At 34.0% G+C, this 13,718-nt stretch overlaps 1 protein-coding gene across 1 annotated transcript; it reads right to left on the bottom strand.

Annotated features, from left to right (window-relative positions):
* Positions 1–441: 441 nt before the first annotated feature.
* On the bottom strand, positions 442–13,665 carry LOC109793902 (uncharacterized). The gene is made up of 22 exons (XM_083072063.1): positions 13,396–13,665; positions 12,894–13,318; positions 11,359–11,458; positions 10,835–11,011; positions 10,590–10,650; positions 10,117–10,139; positions 9,815–9,995; positions 9,041–9,160; positions 8,888–8,933; positions 8,127–8,197; positions 7,646–7,747; positions 6,247–6,301; positions 5,912–6,005; positions 4,314–4,503; positions 3,507–3,666; positions 3,382–3,419; positions 2,832–2,901; positions 2,684–2,752; positions 2,567–2,592; positions 1,431–2,445; positions 1,264–1,313; positions 442–1,136 (listed from the first exon to the last, which is right to left on the bottom strand). The coding sequence occupies exons 1-22, from the start codon at positions 13,663–13,665 to the stop codon at positions 1,000–1,002; spliced, it is 3,480 nt and encodes a 1,159-aa protein (XP_082928189.1). The 3' UTR covers positions 442–999.
* Between the last annotated feature and the right edge of the window lie 53 nt (positions 13,666–13,718).

A 13,718-nucleotide genomic window follows, 5' to 3' on the forward strand; every position in this document is an offset into this window, starting at 1 on the left:
AGATACAAAAAAAAAAAAGTGATAAAAAATATTATCTCCAATCTTTTCTTATAAAAAATAAATTATAATATAAAATACACTATAAATTGTTTGTTATAAAAAAGAATTGGAGAAGCATAATTAAAAATATATTGTTTGAATGGATAAAAATATGAAAGAATAATTAAAGAAAACTTCCTCTACTTATTTGATCAAGTAAAAAAAAATATAAAATATTTTATTACCAACTATAAAATTAGTTTTTATTTAATAACTATAAAAATATTTTTTACCCTTACTTTTAATTTTTTATTTTATTTTTGTTATAAAAAATATTAAATTATTTAAGGATTACTCTGTATGCACTTTCTATCCGAAATCATGAGTAAAAAGATAAAATATGATAAGAGCGATCACCCGTGGTTTTGTTTTTTTTACAACTTTCTTCTCAATTCTCCATGTCAACGCAATAACGAGTCTATTTTGTGACATTCCCCCCACTACATTTTTTTAGCATAATGCGTATTATAATTACAAAATGCCACATAATTAGAAATACAATAACCAAAAAAAAAGTGAATTTATAATTTAAGCATTGCCTCCACAAAATTTATATATACAAATATTATTTTCACAATTTAAAATTTCTAGATATGTCACTAATTTTATTTTTATTTTTATAAATGTTTCCTCCCTAAATCACTCCTTTTCAAAATAAACCAAAACATGGTGTTAGAGTGAAAGTTTGATAAACTGATTTTAAATTATTAAACACAAATAAGATGTATATTTAAATTATTTTCATCAATGGGTTTTATATTAAAATGTGTCACGATAAAAGAATGATTTTTTTTTTCAAAGAGGCACGGTTGGAATATCAATTTGGGCGAAAAAATTATCTATGTTAAGAATGCACGCGGGAAAAAAATTGGTTACTGTTCGTTTGTTCACTGTGTCTAATGAGAGAAGTTTATTGCTACCACTCTGCCTAAGGAAGGCGTTATTACTTCATGTACATGCCTACTTCAATACCTTCTGAACACGCAGAATCTGAAAAACGTAGCTTTCAAACATCATCTCACCTGACAACCTAATTTTATCATTATTATGTTTCCCACTCGTCGTGTTCCTCCCTTCGGGCAGCCAAAATTTCTTTTCTGCAAAAGAAAACAGTGTAGCATAGCATGTACATCCACAGGATAAGGATACGTTAACTGAATTTCTTTTCAAAAGCAATCGAAGAACAATAACGGACGAGGGAAATTATATGGATAAATCGCATACCTTCATTTGCAATTTTACATTTAGGAGGAGCTTCAGCATCACAATTGCTCCTGGTGAAAATTTCAGTTTTCTTAGTGTATCTCTTGTAAAAAGTATTGAGAGTGTTGACCAGCCACCAAGCCAAGAGAAAAAGTATATTATATGTAGAAAATTAAGAATAGTCATACTTTATTTTATCTATTTGGCTTTCTTGTTTGTCAGGTTTCTTCAGTAATGATGATATATCCTCGACATGGCCAGAAGAGTCAGCTGTTACAAGACACTCTGTTGCCTTTGGATTTGTGTCCTCTGTGTCTTCACATTCTTGCGCGTGATTCTTGGAAGATGGACCATCTTGTGTTGGATTCTTTTCTGAGGACAATTCATTATCTCCCATGAAAATATCTTGGTCAAAATTTTTTAGTGTGTCTTTTTGCAGTTTCACTTGTCTCTCGCCTTTGCTAACACTTCCCTGCCCTGACATATCAGTAGATGAAGTATCACAATGAAAACCACCAGCTTCTTCAGACTTTCCTTCGAGTGTGTCTTTTTGCAGTTTCACTTGTCTTTCGCCTTTGCTAACACTTCCCTGCACTGACATATCAGTAGATGAAGTATGACAATGAAAACCACCAGCTTCTTCAGACTTTCCTTTGAAAGGCAAATCCGGAGATAAACTTGGGCTGGTTGGCCATGAAGGAACATTGGGGAATGCAGTTGAACAATCAAATGCAAACTTTTCGGAGGTGAAACCGCAAGGAGGAGAATCTGCAAGAGGTGCATCATTTTTTAGTCCACTAAAGGAAGGACTGGCATTGTTACGAAATTCAGGGGTAGTAAAGACCCCAAAAGGATCTTCAATTCTATTATTGGATCTGAAGACTGCAAAATCTGCCTCTAAATCTAGGCGGAATGGATCGGCAACAGAACTGTTATCAACCGAAGCATTTTTTTTTTCCTCAAACTGCCACCAGTCACGCGTACCCAATTCTTCCCGGAGAATAGAGTTTGGGTAATAAGATGGTATTCGCTTTGATGAATTTGGTAAACTTTTGCACTTTTCGTCCTTAGTACTGCACTTATTTCTAGGACTTGCAAAAGCATTTCTATGTTTTCTAGGGCTTACAAAAGCATTTCTATGTTTTCTTCTGTTCTCGCCTGTCAATATTCTTGATGGTGAGTGCGCAGTGGTCTCACTCCTCACTGACATAAAATGCAGACATTCCAATTAGAATAGCTCCTTATGACTATTCATTTGCGTAACCCTAATGAGTTCGCTTTTGTGAGTCTCGGAGAGAGAGAGAGAGAGAAGACGTTATGTTACCGGCAGCGGTTGAGCTTGACTCTTCGCTGACAGAAAGTAGACAAATAGTCAAACACAGGTGACAGTATAAATAAACAGACAAAATAACCATGAAACACAGGATTATTCTGATTTTACCTCAGCAAGCTCGAATTATCCCTTACATCTTCTGGAATTAAATTTTGAGTGTTGAACTTCCCATCTAATCTATAACATTATTGACACCACAAAAACATAAGTAAATGCTCATATGCCAATATAGAGCTTCTAAAAAAAATGCTCATACCTTGCTCTGCCAGCAACATAGAAGTCAAAATCACTCTCTAATTCGTCTTTGGAAAATGAAGACAGTGGCTCTGAACATAAAGAAAAAGAGCATAGAAGTAAACATCATAATGGAATGATATATGTACTATTGTTCCTCACGTCAATATGTGACGGACTCGCATATCAATCAATCAATGAATTCATACATGTCAGATTTTCATTACAAGACATCAGATCAATGAATAAGTGAATCGCATCGACAACTAATCCAGTAGACGAACTTTTGACCTATGACCAGTTACATAAATATGGTATGCTTGGATAGATAAGAAAATAAGATTCAAGTACAAAACAACCACAAGTAAGGCTTTTGTGTTGGAAAAAAACCCGTGACATATTACCCCAAAAGCTAGTCCAGTACTAGATGTAGCTTTTCCCCAAAGAAGATGCCTAATATTTACAACGTGTTGGGCAACAAATTAACGTGACTTGTCCGTGCCATTGGTATTCCAATAATACTTTTAAAACATTGAAGATTCTATTTGATAGTTTAAGGAAGCAAATTGTACCACTCCTGTCGATCTCTTTCATCGCTGTAGCTGAAGACCTGCACAGCCATACATACAAACCATCTTTAAGTAAAAAAATAATTTTACGGGAAACAGGGTATGGTACGCTATAGTCCAGCAATTACCATTTCTTTGGGTGTAGGTCTTCAAAAGCATAATTATCCATTTTGTAGGCCCCACTTTTCAATAATTCAGGAGATTTAGAACCCATTTGAAAACCCTTCTTACCCGAGGCATCGTATCCCATCTCGTTGCCAAATTTCTCATCAAGGAAGCCGGAACATGCTATATTTACACAAGAGGCAGAGAAACATATTTTCAAAATCAAAAAACTAGTCATGTCATTTACTAGAAACACTAACCATCGTGTGACCATGAACTGGGGCCAGCTCTGGTTTTTTATCAGAATCAGATCAAGTATGGACAATACCTAGACAAATGCGGATCGTCCAGACAGGTTTTAATTGAATCATTGACCCAGGAAACCATATTGATACATATTATTATATATGAATGACGCATTTCAGTGGAAAGGAATCTATAAAGCAAGTGATGCGATAGTTCAATCTCTCTAGTGCTGAAAAACCAATGATCCAATCTCTCAAATGTGGTCATTGCAGACAGCCAGGAACTAAGTGTAAAAATTATACAGCTCACGTTTCTTTCCTTCCTTTTCATATTTTACCTTCAATTTTATGTTTTCTTCATATGTCACTGCTACTTTTTTCAAATCTTTTCCGAGGGGGAGGGAGATGTCATTACATTTAATACGACCTTGATATAACAAATAGTTACCCTATTCACAAGAAGTCAGTTGAAGTTACAACAGATGGATGAAGATTTTAGCAACGTGTTAAAGAACAAGGTATTTAAACAAAGCAATAAGATATGACAGAAAAAAGAAAAAGAAAAAGAAAATAGCTATAGATTACCATTCCACAGGTCTTCATCACTATTTTCAGTCTTATAGAAGAATTCTTCACTAACGGAAAGGCCATTTTTGTTAGGAAAGTCATAAAAATGCTTGCCGTTTCCAACAATTGCTGAGCTTCGCCTTACTTTGTTAAACGGGAAGTCCGAAGAACTGATAGGCGAAACCTCGATATCTTGCATCATTGTATCCTATAAATAGTGTCACATTCTATGATCTCAACATCGTTATCAATACAAGACACCCATTATGAATTAAAATAGGCAGAATATATTGAAACTACTGCAAGTACACAAATCAGAGGAACAATAGATCCAAGTCCAACTGTGATCTAATCAAAGTACTAAAGGAGGCAAAAAAGATAAAAGAACGGGGAATGAGGTTCACGAAGTCAAACATGCACGTTGATATCATGGATAAATTGCATTTTACCAAAGGGTACTTTTTTTTCAAGTTCCACAGATTTTTTTATAAAAAAATTTGAAAACAAATTACCCTACTTTGATTAAAAAAATAAAAGCCAATACGGGATGTAAACAAGTTTGTGGGCCTTGCTTGAGCCAATGGTAAGGTACTAAGGTTGCTGTTTTTTATTTTTTTAATAATTAGATTATTAGTACAAAGTATTCACTAACTTTACTGTTAATCTTTATTAAGAAACTTAACTGATCACTCTTAATAGAGTTTCTCCTCCCAACCACATTTTCTTTATCCACAAAACTTGAACCCAAGACTTTATGTAAGGAAATCGAGTCCAATACCACTTGTGTCAATGACTTGTTGGTTAAAAGTTGGTGCTTTGCAACCAAAAGATCATGGATTCAAATGGTGAAAACAGACTCTTTACTCGCCAAGGTAAGGCTGTGTATATGTATACTTTAGGAACCTCATGGATTCAAGTAATAAAAACACGGCTGGCCAAGGTCATGGATTCAATTAGTAAACTAAAACTAGTCTCTTTTAAGGAGGGTAAGTGAAAAGGAATTTTTATTTTTTTTAAGATTATTTGAAAAGAGAGTAACTTGTAATTTTACCCTAATATCTTTTATCAGATCACCGTTACCGGTAATTACTAAATCAGCCATGTCTGCTTAAAAAAGATAGATCCGTTGCCTTAACAATCATGAATCATGATTGTTTAAAATACCATAGCCAAGTGATGACTCACTAAGTCAACTCCTACTGCTTATATATACAAATATGGCTTTTCCAAAGCATTTTTTCCATATATACTTAATTCGTGCATAAATTTCATAACTAAAGATTATGGACTAACTTATGGCTCCACCCATATCAGTGCTTAACAACTTTTCAAACATTTGACATTATGGTATCCTGTCAATCAATAACCATCAACCTCATACTGAAATTTTATACCATGAAAATGGAATAAAATACTGTCTATAATTCACATATAACAATTATGAATAAAAGAAAAGATGTCAATTCTTCAGGCAAAAACTAAATATGGAAGAATTATGTAAGTTTATGTATCACTAATGATTAGCAAATAATATATAGCTTCAGAAGATGCAGATAGCATTACACAAAATGTATGTGCGTGTAAGTGTAGAAAGATGATTTAGATATATGCTTCACCACTTCAAGTTCAATGTCATCCAGCACATGGTTAAGTTTCTTTAGTTTTGATTTCCTTCCATCCTTCTGCAATGGTGAGTATTTGTAAGGAATTCTGCAAACAACAAATTCCCAAACACATTCAAAATAATCACTCTGTCTATATGCCGACAGTCAGTGAAATGCTTGAATGCTTCCAACACTTTTTTAAGGACAACAGGTGAGCTTATATGCTCATTAAATATTGTCAACCCCAATCACACGTTGGGAATACTACGTATTCAAGGTTAGCAGAATACTCTTACAGAAAGAAGGAACGAACGAGTGAACTATCCAAAAAGTATCAATTTAATTACCTAGCCCGATGTTCTGGTGAATGAACTGGCGTCTCTATCCCAACTTTACCCAAACCTAGAAGGATTCAGTTTATGTTATATATGGAAAAAAATTTAAACATACAATTGGATAAACATTGTCATGTATAAAGGTTCACTTTTTCTGAATGTGAAAGTACATCATGCAATCATCTAAGAAACAGGACCATTAAGAACAGACATGTATTGAAACATATAAATTGTGAATACAACACATTAATTTGAGCAACAAAAAAACAAACAGAATGTTTTAAGATACCAAGTTCCTGAGGAAGGAACTAGTATTAAAAAAATTCTGGTTTTGTTGCTACATTTGAAGATCACAAATTTAACTATTATCATCAATTCTTCACTTCCATTATAATATATTATGTTCACGATTAAAGAAACGAAATTCAACCATCACCTTTGTTTCCCACCAAAATTAAAAGGAAAATATATAGGGGTGTTCATGAGTTTGGACAATTCGATAAAATTGATAATTTGAACTAAGCCAATTAAGTTGGTTCGTTTTTTTTCCTTAATCAAATCAAATCCAATCTAAATTAATTAAATCCAACTTTAATGGCTTCGGATCATGGATTTTCATTTTGCAAATCTGATGATCCAAAATTGTTATTATTATTTTATAGTATTACGATTTTATTAATAACACATAAATGCAACACTTTTATACTGCACCAACACTCTAACAATACAATTATAGTAATTTTTTATGATATTATTATTATTATTATTCAATATTAATATATTTTATAATATTATTACTTTATTAATTACTGTGCACTCACTTACCAGTTACATAAGATTCATAGCTAGACTCACGCTGCATGCTCTCTGGCCAATTGACTTTGTCACTTTCTGACTAGTTTTGGAGCCATTGTTCACTTCATGTTAGTCCAACCATTAGACTTAATATTAAAAAAAAATTAACATTTATTTTCACTTAATATATTATTTGCATATTGACATTCAAGTTGAGAAAAAAAAAAGCATCAAAGTTACTTAGATAATAATTGTAACTTAGACAATTTAGTTATATTTGAAAGACTATCTTAGTTTTAAACATCTATCATTTTTTTTCTTCTAGAAAGACAGATTAAATCAAACCAAATCAACCTACTGTTTATTAATTTGGTTTGGTTTGCAATTTTTTTTTTTGGTAAATTCAATTCAAACCAAACCAATCAAAATTCAAACCAATCAAAATTGATTGATTTGGACTTTAGTTTACCTCAAATCCAAACCAAACCAGTCCATGAACACCTCCAACAAATATCCATGCATTTTGTTGATCAGCATATAACAATAATCACAGTGATGCTCCGAATAACACAATATGAAGAAACGTGAAAAGCAATGAGTAAAAGGCAAAATATACCTTCAAGTGAAAAAGAAACATGATCTTCGCATGTTGGAAACTTTTCTGTAGTGGCATTAGACTCGTCATCACAAAGCAAATCAAGAACAGATAATTCCGAGTCTGCGAACAGCGACAAATCAATAGGTGAGAGTGAGAGGATGAAAGTAAGAAGGAAAATGGCCAGTCTGATGATATTTAAAATAATGTTAAATAAATGGGTTTAACTTCTGTGCACTATCAATGAGAAAATTTTTACACTATGGACCAATTAGAAGGTATAACTTTTAAAATATAATTATTGTAAAACTCAATACATTGACCTTATGACTAACAATATAAAATCCATTTACACCGTCGGTTTATACCTAATTTACTAAAAATTAACTCCAGTGTTATATGTCCTTGAAAGCAAAATCGCTGATATAATCTAAATTTTACTATAGCAAGAAACACAGTCCCGATATACGTTTGTTGTATATATATATAATATGTTGCTTACATTCATCAGTTACAGTCTTCCAGTGATTTTGGGGTCCACTGAAAGCAGTATTCTGGTGATCGGGAGCCCTCCTGTCAAGTAAGAAAAAGTATTAATCCTTTGAATGGTGAGAAATAAGCGCAAGTTTGGCGAAACAAATAAGTAGTGGTTGCAGGTTGAATAACCAAGCCAATCCGATTAGAAATAAGCCCCTTGTAATTTCATCACATTCGTCCGAGTCGAAAAAGAAGAAAAAGATCTAGAGAAGCGGGAAAAGTCTGGAAGTAAATAAGGGGTGAAACAACCAAAGCAAACCAATGAAACGTTTGGTTCGTTTGCAGTTCTGTCATTTGGTTTATCTTTAAATTTGTTTTGATTAGTTTGATCCAGAGTTCTAAAAATTTCTAAGCCACAAACTGAACCAACTCAACTAATAAAATTATAAGTTTTGAACCATGCTAATCCAACGCCCGCACGCCAATAGAAAGAATGAAAAAGGCATAATGGACTCAGAAGCAACCCGTGAATGCATGATATGTTTGGCATTTGCTTCTAGCTTTGTTGAGAACACCTTTTATATGTTTGCTGGCCATGGATGTGTTACTATGTGGAGCAATAAGTTAGAAGAAACAAGTGAAATCAAGCATGCAAGTAGGCAATGCAGTCCTTCTCCGACCTCATGAAGAGCCCCTTCGGTCCATTCAATTGCTTTAGGATTAACCAGTAACGTAACAAAGTAGAAGGCTCAATAACAAGAACGTGTAAAAGTAATTGTCACTCACTTATTTGGTGATGTTTCAGTCTGGCAGCACAAAGGTGCCTCTACTTCTGTACACATTCATTATATATTTCACATCTCAGTTCCAAATTGCATTTAAATGAAAACAGTCAAACTTGACAGTTTTTACTGTTGGCTACTGTACTAGAGCACATACTTGCCTCTTCAACTCTGCAACAATTTACAGTAGTAGTATCCAAATTGGTAAACATTGTTGGCTGATTTGTTGAGACACTGCCTGGCATGGTAGAAATACAGACTTCTCCATCATCCCTCCCTTTCATTATTGTACAAGTAACATGGTGGGAAGTAGATAATTTTAGTAAACAGGACATAAGCTAGAAAAGAAACAGACAAGGAACATGAAGCGATCAAGACAAATGAAACAAAAAGAAGTATTAACAACATAATTTGGCCAAGAATCATTAATCCTAATAAATCCTTTTCCCTGCCATATCACTTGGCTTTCCTTCAGGAAGTCTATCAGAACATGAATTTTTTGAGCCTAATGACTATTTGCCAGAAGTCCGGAATTGGCAGCCAGGTTTTAATATAGCAGAAAAATAACCATTTTGGCTAATTGGTGAAACAACAAACATGGGAAACAAAATGAAAATGAGTGGATAATGCAAAGCATCCACGTGCTATTTTCTCAATTGCTCCAAATCTCATGAAGAAACTTTTTCTCTCTATTGTAAATAAATGAAGATCCTTGGTAGGTTTGGAAACATTTAATGCAACAGTCAACAATAAATAATCCTCCATTAGCCAGAAATAGTCCAGGATTCATGAATGATTCAAGCATGACAAGATAGGAAAACTACTTAATTGATCAATGTACGCTCCAATAAAAACAGTGTTTTACAAATCTTGCTTGTCAAGACTGTAGATACTGCAGCAGCAAAATTCAGAAAGAAGATCCAATGCTTACCCTTCGCACAGAATGGATTGCATTGCTGAGCATTCTTTGACAAGTTTAGCAAATTAAGAATGTCCAGAGACCGATGTTCCTTGAGGTCTTGTCCACTTATTCCAAGACTATCAAAACAGTTATCTGACCCAACCATTTGCGGATTCTGTTGTTGACGCTTCCTTTGTTCAAAGTATTGCTTCTGCCTGATGGAAATAAGGAGTTCATTACAATTCCACCAAATTTCAGCATAACCACTCTTCCCAGACTCAACCAACCAAACTCCATAGAGATGATAAGTAACACTAACATCTGACTTTTACCTCTTCTGCATAGACTTCCTTGACTGAAAAATTCCCATCCCAGCGTGAGTGATTAACATGCATCAAATAGATACAATTTTGGACATCAGAAGAAAAAAACGAACATTTTTCAAATTTAAAATTTGCAGTGGCATGTCAAGCCAACTGTGTCTGCTTCAAACCACGAAAATCATATATCCAATTTGCACCAAAAGCAATGACTAGTATTTTCTACTTTCTTTTTTTGCTTACTCAGGAAACTACATGATTTCCATGAACGAGTAATCAATTTACAGAGTAAATCATCTTCTGAATCAATGCAAGTCATCATTTCAATGCAAAAACATTACGTTGTCCTATAAAATACTGTTAATCCTTCAAATAATATATAGGTTTTGTTTCTCCCTAATTATACAGAATGTCGCAATTTGATTGAAAGTATATTGCAGTGTGCATCTAAGAACATTCAAATTTCAGCAAAAAATCAAACTCACAGCAGTGACTTTCCTCCTGGATCCTCCCATCCATTGCAACATCGTGTGTGCAGGACGCGATCTACAACCTCACACGAGACAAAGCAGAACCGCAATGTTCAAATCCATTCCAAATTTCGATTTAAAAATAATATATATATATATATATATATAGATATAGATATAGTTTAAAAAACAAACGGTACTGTCATCGGGAGAAATTCAGAACGCGAAAATGTGATGTGAGAGAGAGATTTTGCAACTACCGAGAAGAAGAAGAAGAAGATGACGACCTGTAACGGCGAATCGAGATCTGAATCTCTGTTTTGGAGCGGAGTGAAGAGAAGATGATCAGTGAAAGGTGGAGCTGAAGAACCTTGTGTTTCTGTGAAACCGAAACTTTCAACTAGAATGGCACCGCGGGAAGAAACTGAACTAAGCAGCTATATAAAGGAATTTTAGTTTATATATTAAAAAACTTACATGCTACATAAAATTTACTCAGGTTATATATTTAATGAGTTCTCTAAATAATATTAATTTTGAATATATTTTTAGTTCTTTAAATTTAAAGTAAGTTTATTTTTATTCTTTTAATTTTAAATTATTATTTTTAGTTTTATAATTTTTAAAAATTTTGTTTTAATTTCTTAAATTACCAATAATACATTTAAAAGTGATAAATTGAAATTATTATGTAATATCATCTGATTTTTACTAACATAAATATTATAAGTAGATTTTACCTTTTATAAGAAATTTACTTACTTTTTCGGCATCCATTGCTTACTCTTTTCAGCTTCTGTCTTATATCAGGCAAACTTATCATAAGTTCTAAGAACCGGAAATACTGGATCAAATTTCCATAGCGTTCTGTTGTACAAGATCCTCTAAAAGAGGCGAGTACAGAGCATACTTGCTTCAATCATATGTTACTGAGACCATAATACTATCATAGTATCAAGAGCTTTCGAGAGAGAGAATGAGAAGTAATTTAGAAATCCATGAGTAAAGAAACATGAGAGTCTTTATTTCTCCAATTTGAACTTGGTTTACAATCTGAGAGAGTGCCTCCTTATATAGACTTGGAGGAGTTCTCTTTATGATAAGTGGCCGACATCTTTTACACTAGGGCCAATCCTATTGGCTAATTAAAGGATAAGCATGAAAGACCTCATGGGTCTAACTCATATAAACTAACAAACTAGTCCGACTAAGATGATAAAAACGAATAAAAGAGAGGGACCCACATGGGTCTGACTCACTCAAGACACCAAACTAAATTACACACTTTATCATACAAATGGTGGCAGATAGTACATAAAGCAGATTCTCATTATTAATCTCCTTTAATGATAGGCTCGTGACTAGGAGAGAGATTCGGATCTGATGCGTCTGAATCTGAACAACTGTTCATCCTTGATTCGTCATAGTAGAGGTCTTCATAGTTTTCTCCTAGGTCATTAGCTGTCTGGAACTGTTCATCAGGAACGTAGAATTCAGTCCTGCTCATAAAAGCTTTGATTCCCTGATGACTTGACTGAGAAGGAATTAGATGATTGTGTGATGAACTGGTTTCATCTCGGCTCTTTTAATGGATCCTTGTGTCTTTGAGATGGTTGATCAATTGTGTCTTATAACTCTGATCTGGAGGGTATGTCTCAAAAGTTCCCCAAAGATAAGCTTCATTTTTGGACCAGAGTTGTCCAGTAGGCTTCTGAAAATAAAAGTGACTGATGATGGCAATGGAAGTTAGGGACTCACATTGTTTCCTAGTCTTTCCCTTTTGGTTACATTGAAAATTGAGAATCTTTTTTAACTCACATCTCCACCATTTCAGAGGTGAAAACCATTCTAATAAAGTCCAGAATAGATAATCATTCTTATCTGGATTTATCAGAATATCATAAGTTGACTGTGTCCTTAAGGCAATTGAGATTGGATTTTGGACAGTTTTACACCATATGGCCCAAAGAGTTGGTTCAGACAGATCCTACCCAATTTCGCAGAATAATTCGAAGATCCCAGAGTGATCTTCTGTAGGGTCAAACATGGATGGAGGAATTATTTTAAATCTTAAAGTCTCATGAAAATAATAAAAATAATGGGCTTTGGCAAACTGGATAATTTCTTCAGGACTGTTTGGCTCAAGACCAGGAGGATATAGCTTTCTGGTTTTTGTTGTATCAAGTAAAAGTTTTACTATGAAAATCAATGGAAAGCTATGGGAGGATGATATTACAAAAATTGGTTTTCTGAGGTCTTGAAAGGAAGTCAGGGATGAGGTTGTGTTTTCCTTTAATGTGTTTAACAGTGAAATCATACCTGGAAAACCAATCTTTCATCCTCAAGATCTGAGGTTCAGGTGGTAGCTTATTCTTGAAATCTAGGATTTTTGGGAATGAGGAATTGTCCATCTGGACTTCAAAATGTTGTCCTCTCAAATAGAAATCAAACTTTTTGATTCCATTTTTTACTGCCAGTGCTTTTTTGTAGGTGGTGTGATAATGCTTCTCTGCCTCTTTGAATTGTCCACTAGCATGTCCACAATAGAATTTCTTTCCATGAATTTCTTCAATGAATACTGCTTCCCAGTAATGATCACTAGCATCAGTCTGGATAATCCTTTTTCCATTCCCTGGGATTTTTAATGCAGGAGGATTTGTACGATTTTCTTTATTTCTTGGACAACTTGAGTTTGTTCCGGTCCCCATGGAGGGGGATCTTTCTTTAGCATCTTTGAGAGAGGACTGGTGTATGCAACAACTTTGAGAATGAAATCCCGAATATAATTTAGGATTCCCATAAATTGTTGAATTTGCTTGACAGTTAGATTTTCCTCAGGAAAGTTGAGTAATTCTTTGGCAATATGGGGTTGAGGCTGATAAGTTCCTTGAGAGAACTTCATACCCAAAAAATTAATTTCTTGTTGGGCTAGCTGTATCTTCTTCTCTGAGAACATGATTCCATGCATATTTGCTCTTTCCAAGAATTTGTCCAAAAGCTTCTTGTGACTCTCCATATCTGTGGAGAACAAGAGAATATCATCGATGTAGATGATAACATTATCTAGGAGAGGTTCAAATATCCCTGTCATTGCCCTTTGGAATAGTGAAGGTGCTACCTTCAAGCCGAAAGGTAAGACAGTCC

This window comes from Cajanus cajan, chromosome 3 (assembly GCF_000230855.2).
Source record: "Cajanus cajan strain Asha chromosome 3, NIPB_CcT2T_4, whole genome shotgun sequence".
NCBI lineage: Eukaryota > Viridiplantae > Streptophyta > Magnoliopsida > Fabales > Fabaceae > Cajanus > Cajanus cajan.

What these genes read in the sequence shown, in the direction of transcription:
- LOC109793902 (XM_083072063.1), bottom strand. Translation starts at nt 13,665, where the DNA reads ATGACAGGGATATTTGAACCTCTCCTAGATAATGTTATCATCTACATC. An exon ending in GAAAGAGATCGACAGGAGTG is followed by an intron (nt 2,902 to 3,381) that starts GTACAATTTGCT and finishes CTTTATGTTCAG; the next exon opens with AGCCACTGTCTTCATTTTCC. An exon ending in ATGTAAAATTGCAAATGAAG is followed by an intron (nt 1,137 to 1,263) that starts GTATGCGATTTA and finishes TTTCTTTTGCAG; the next exon opens with AAAAGAAATTTTGGCTGCCC.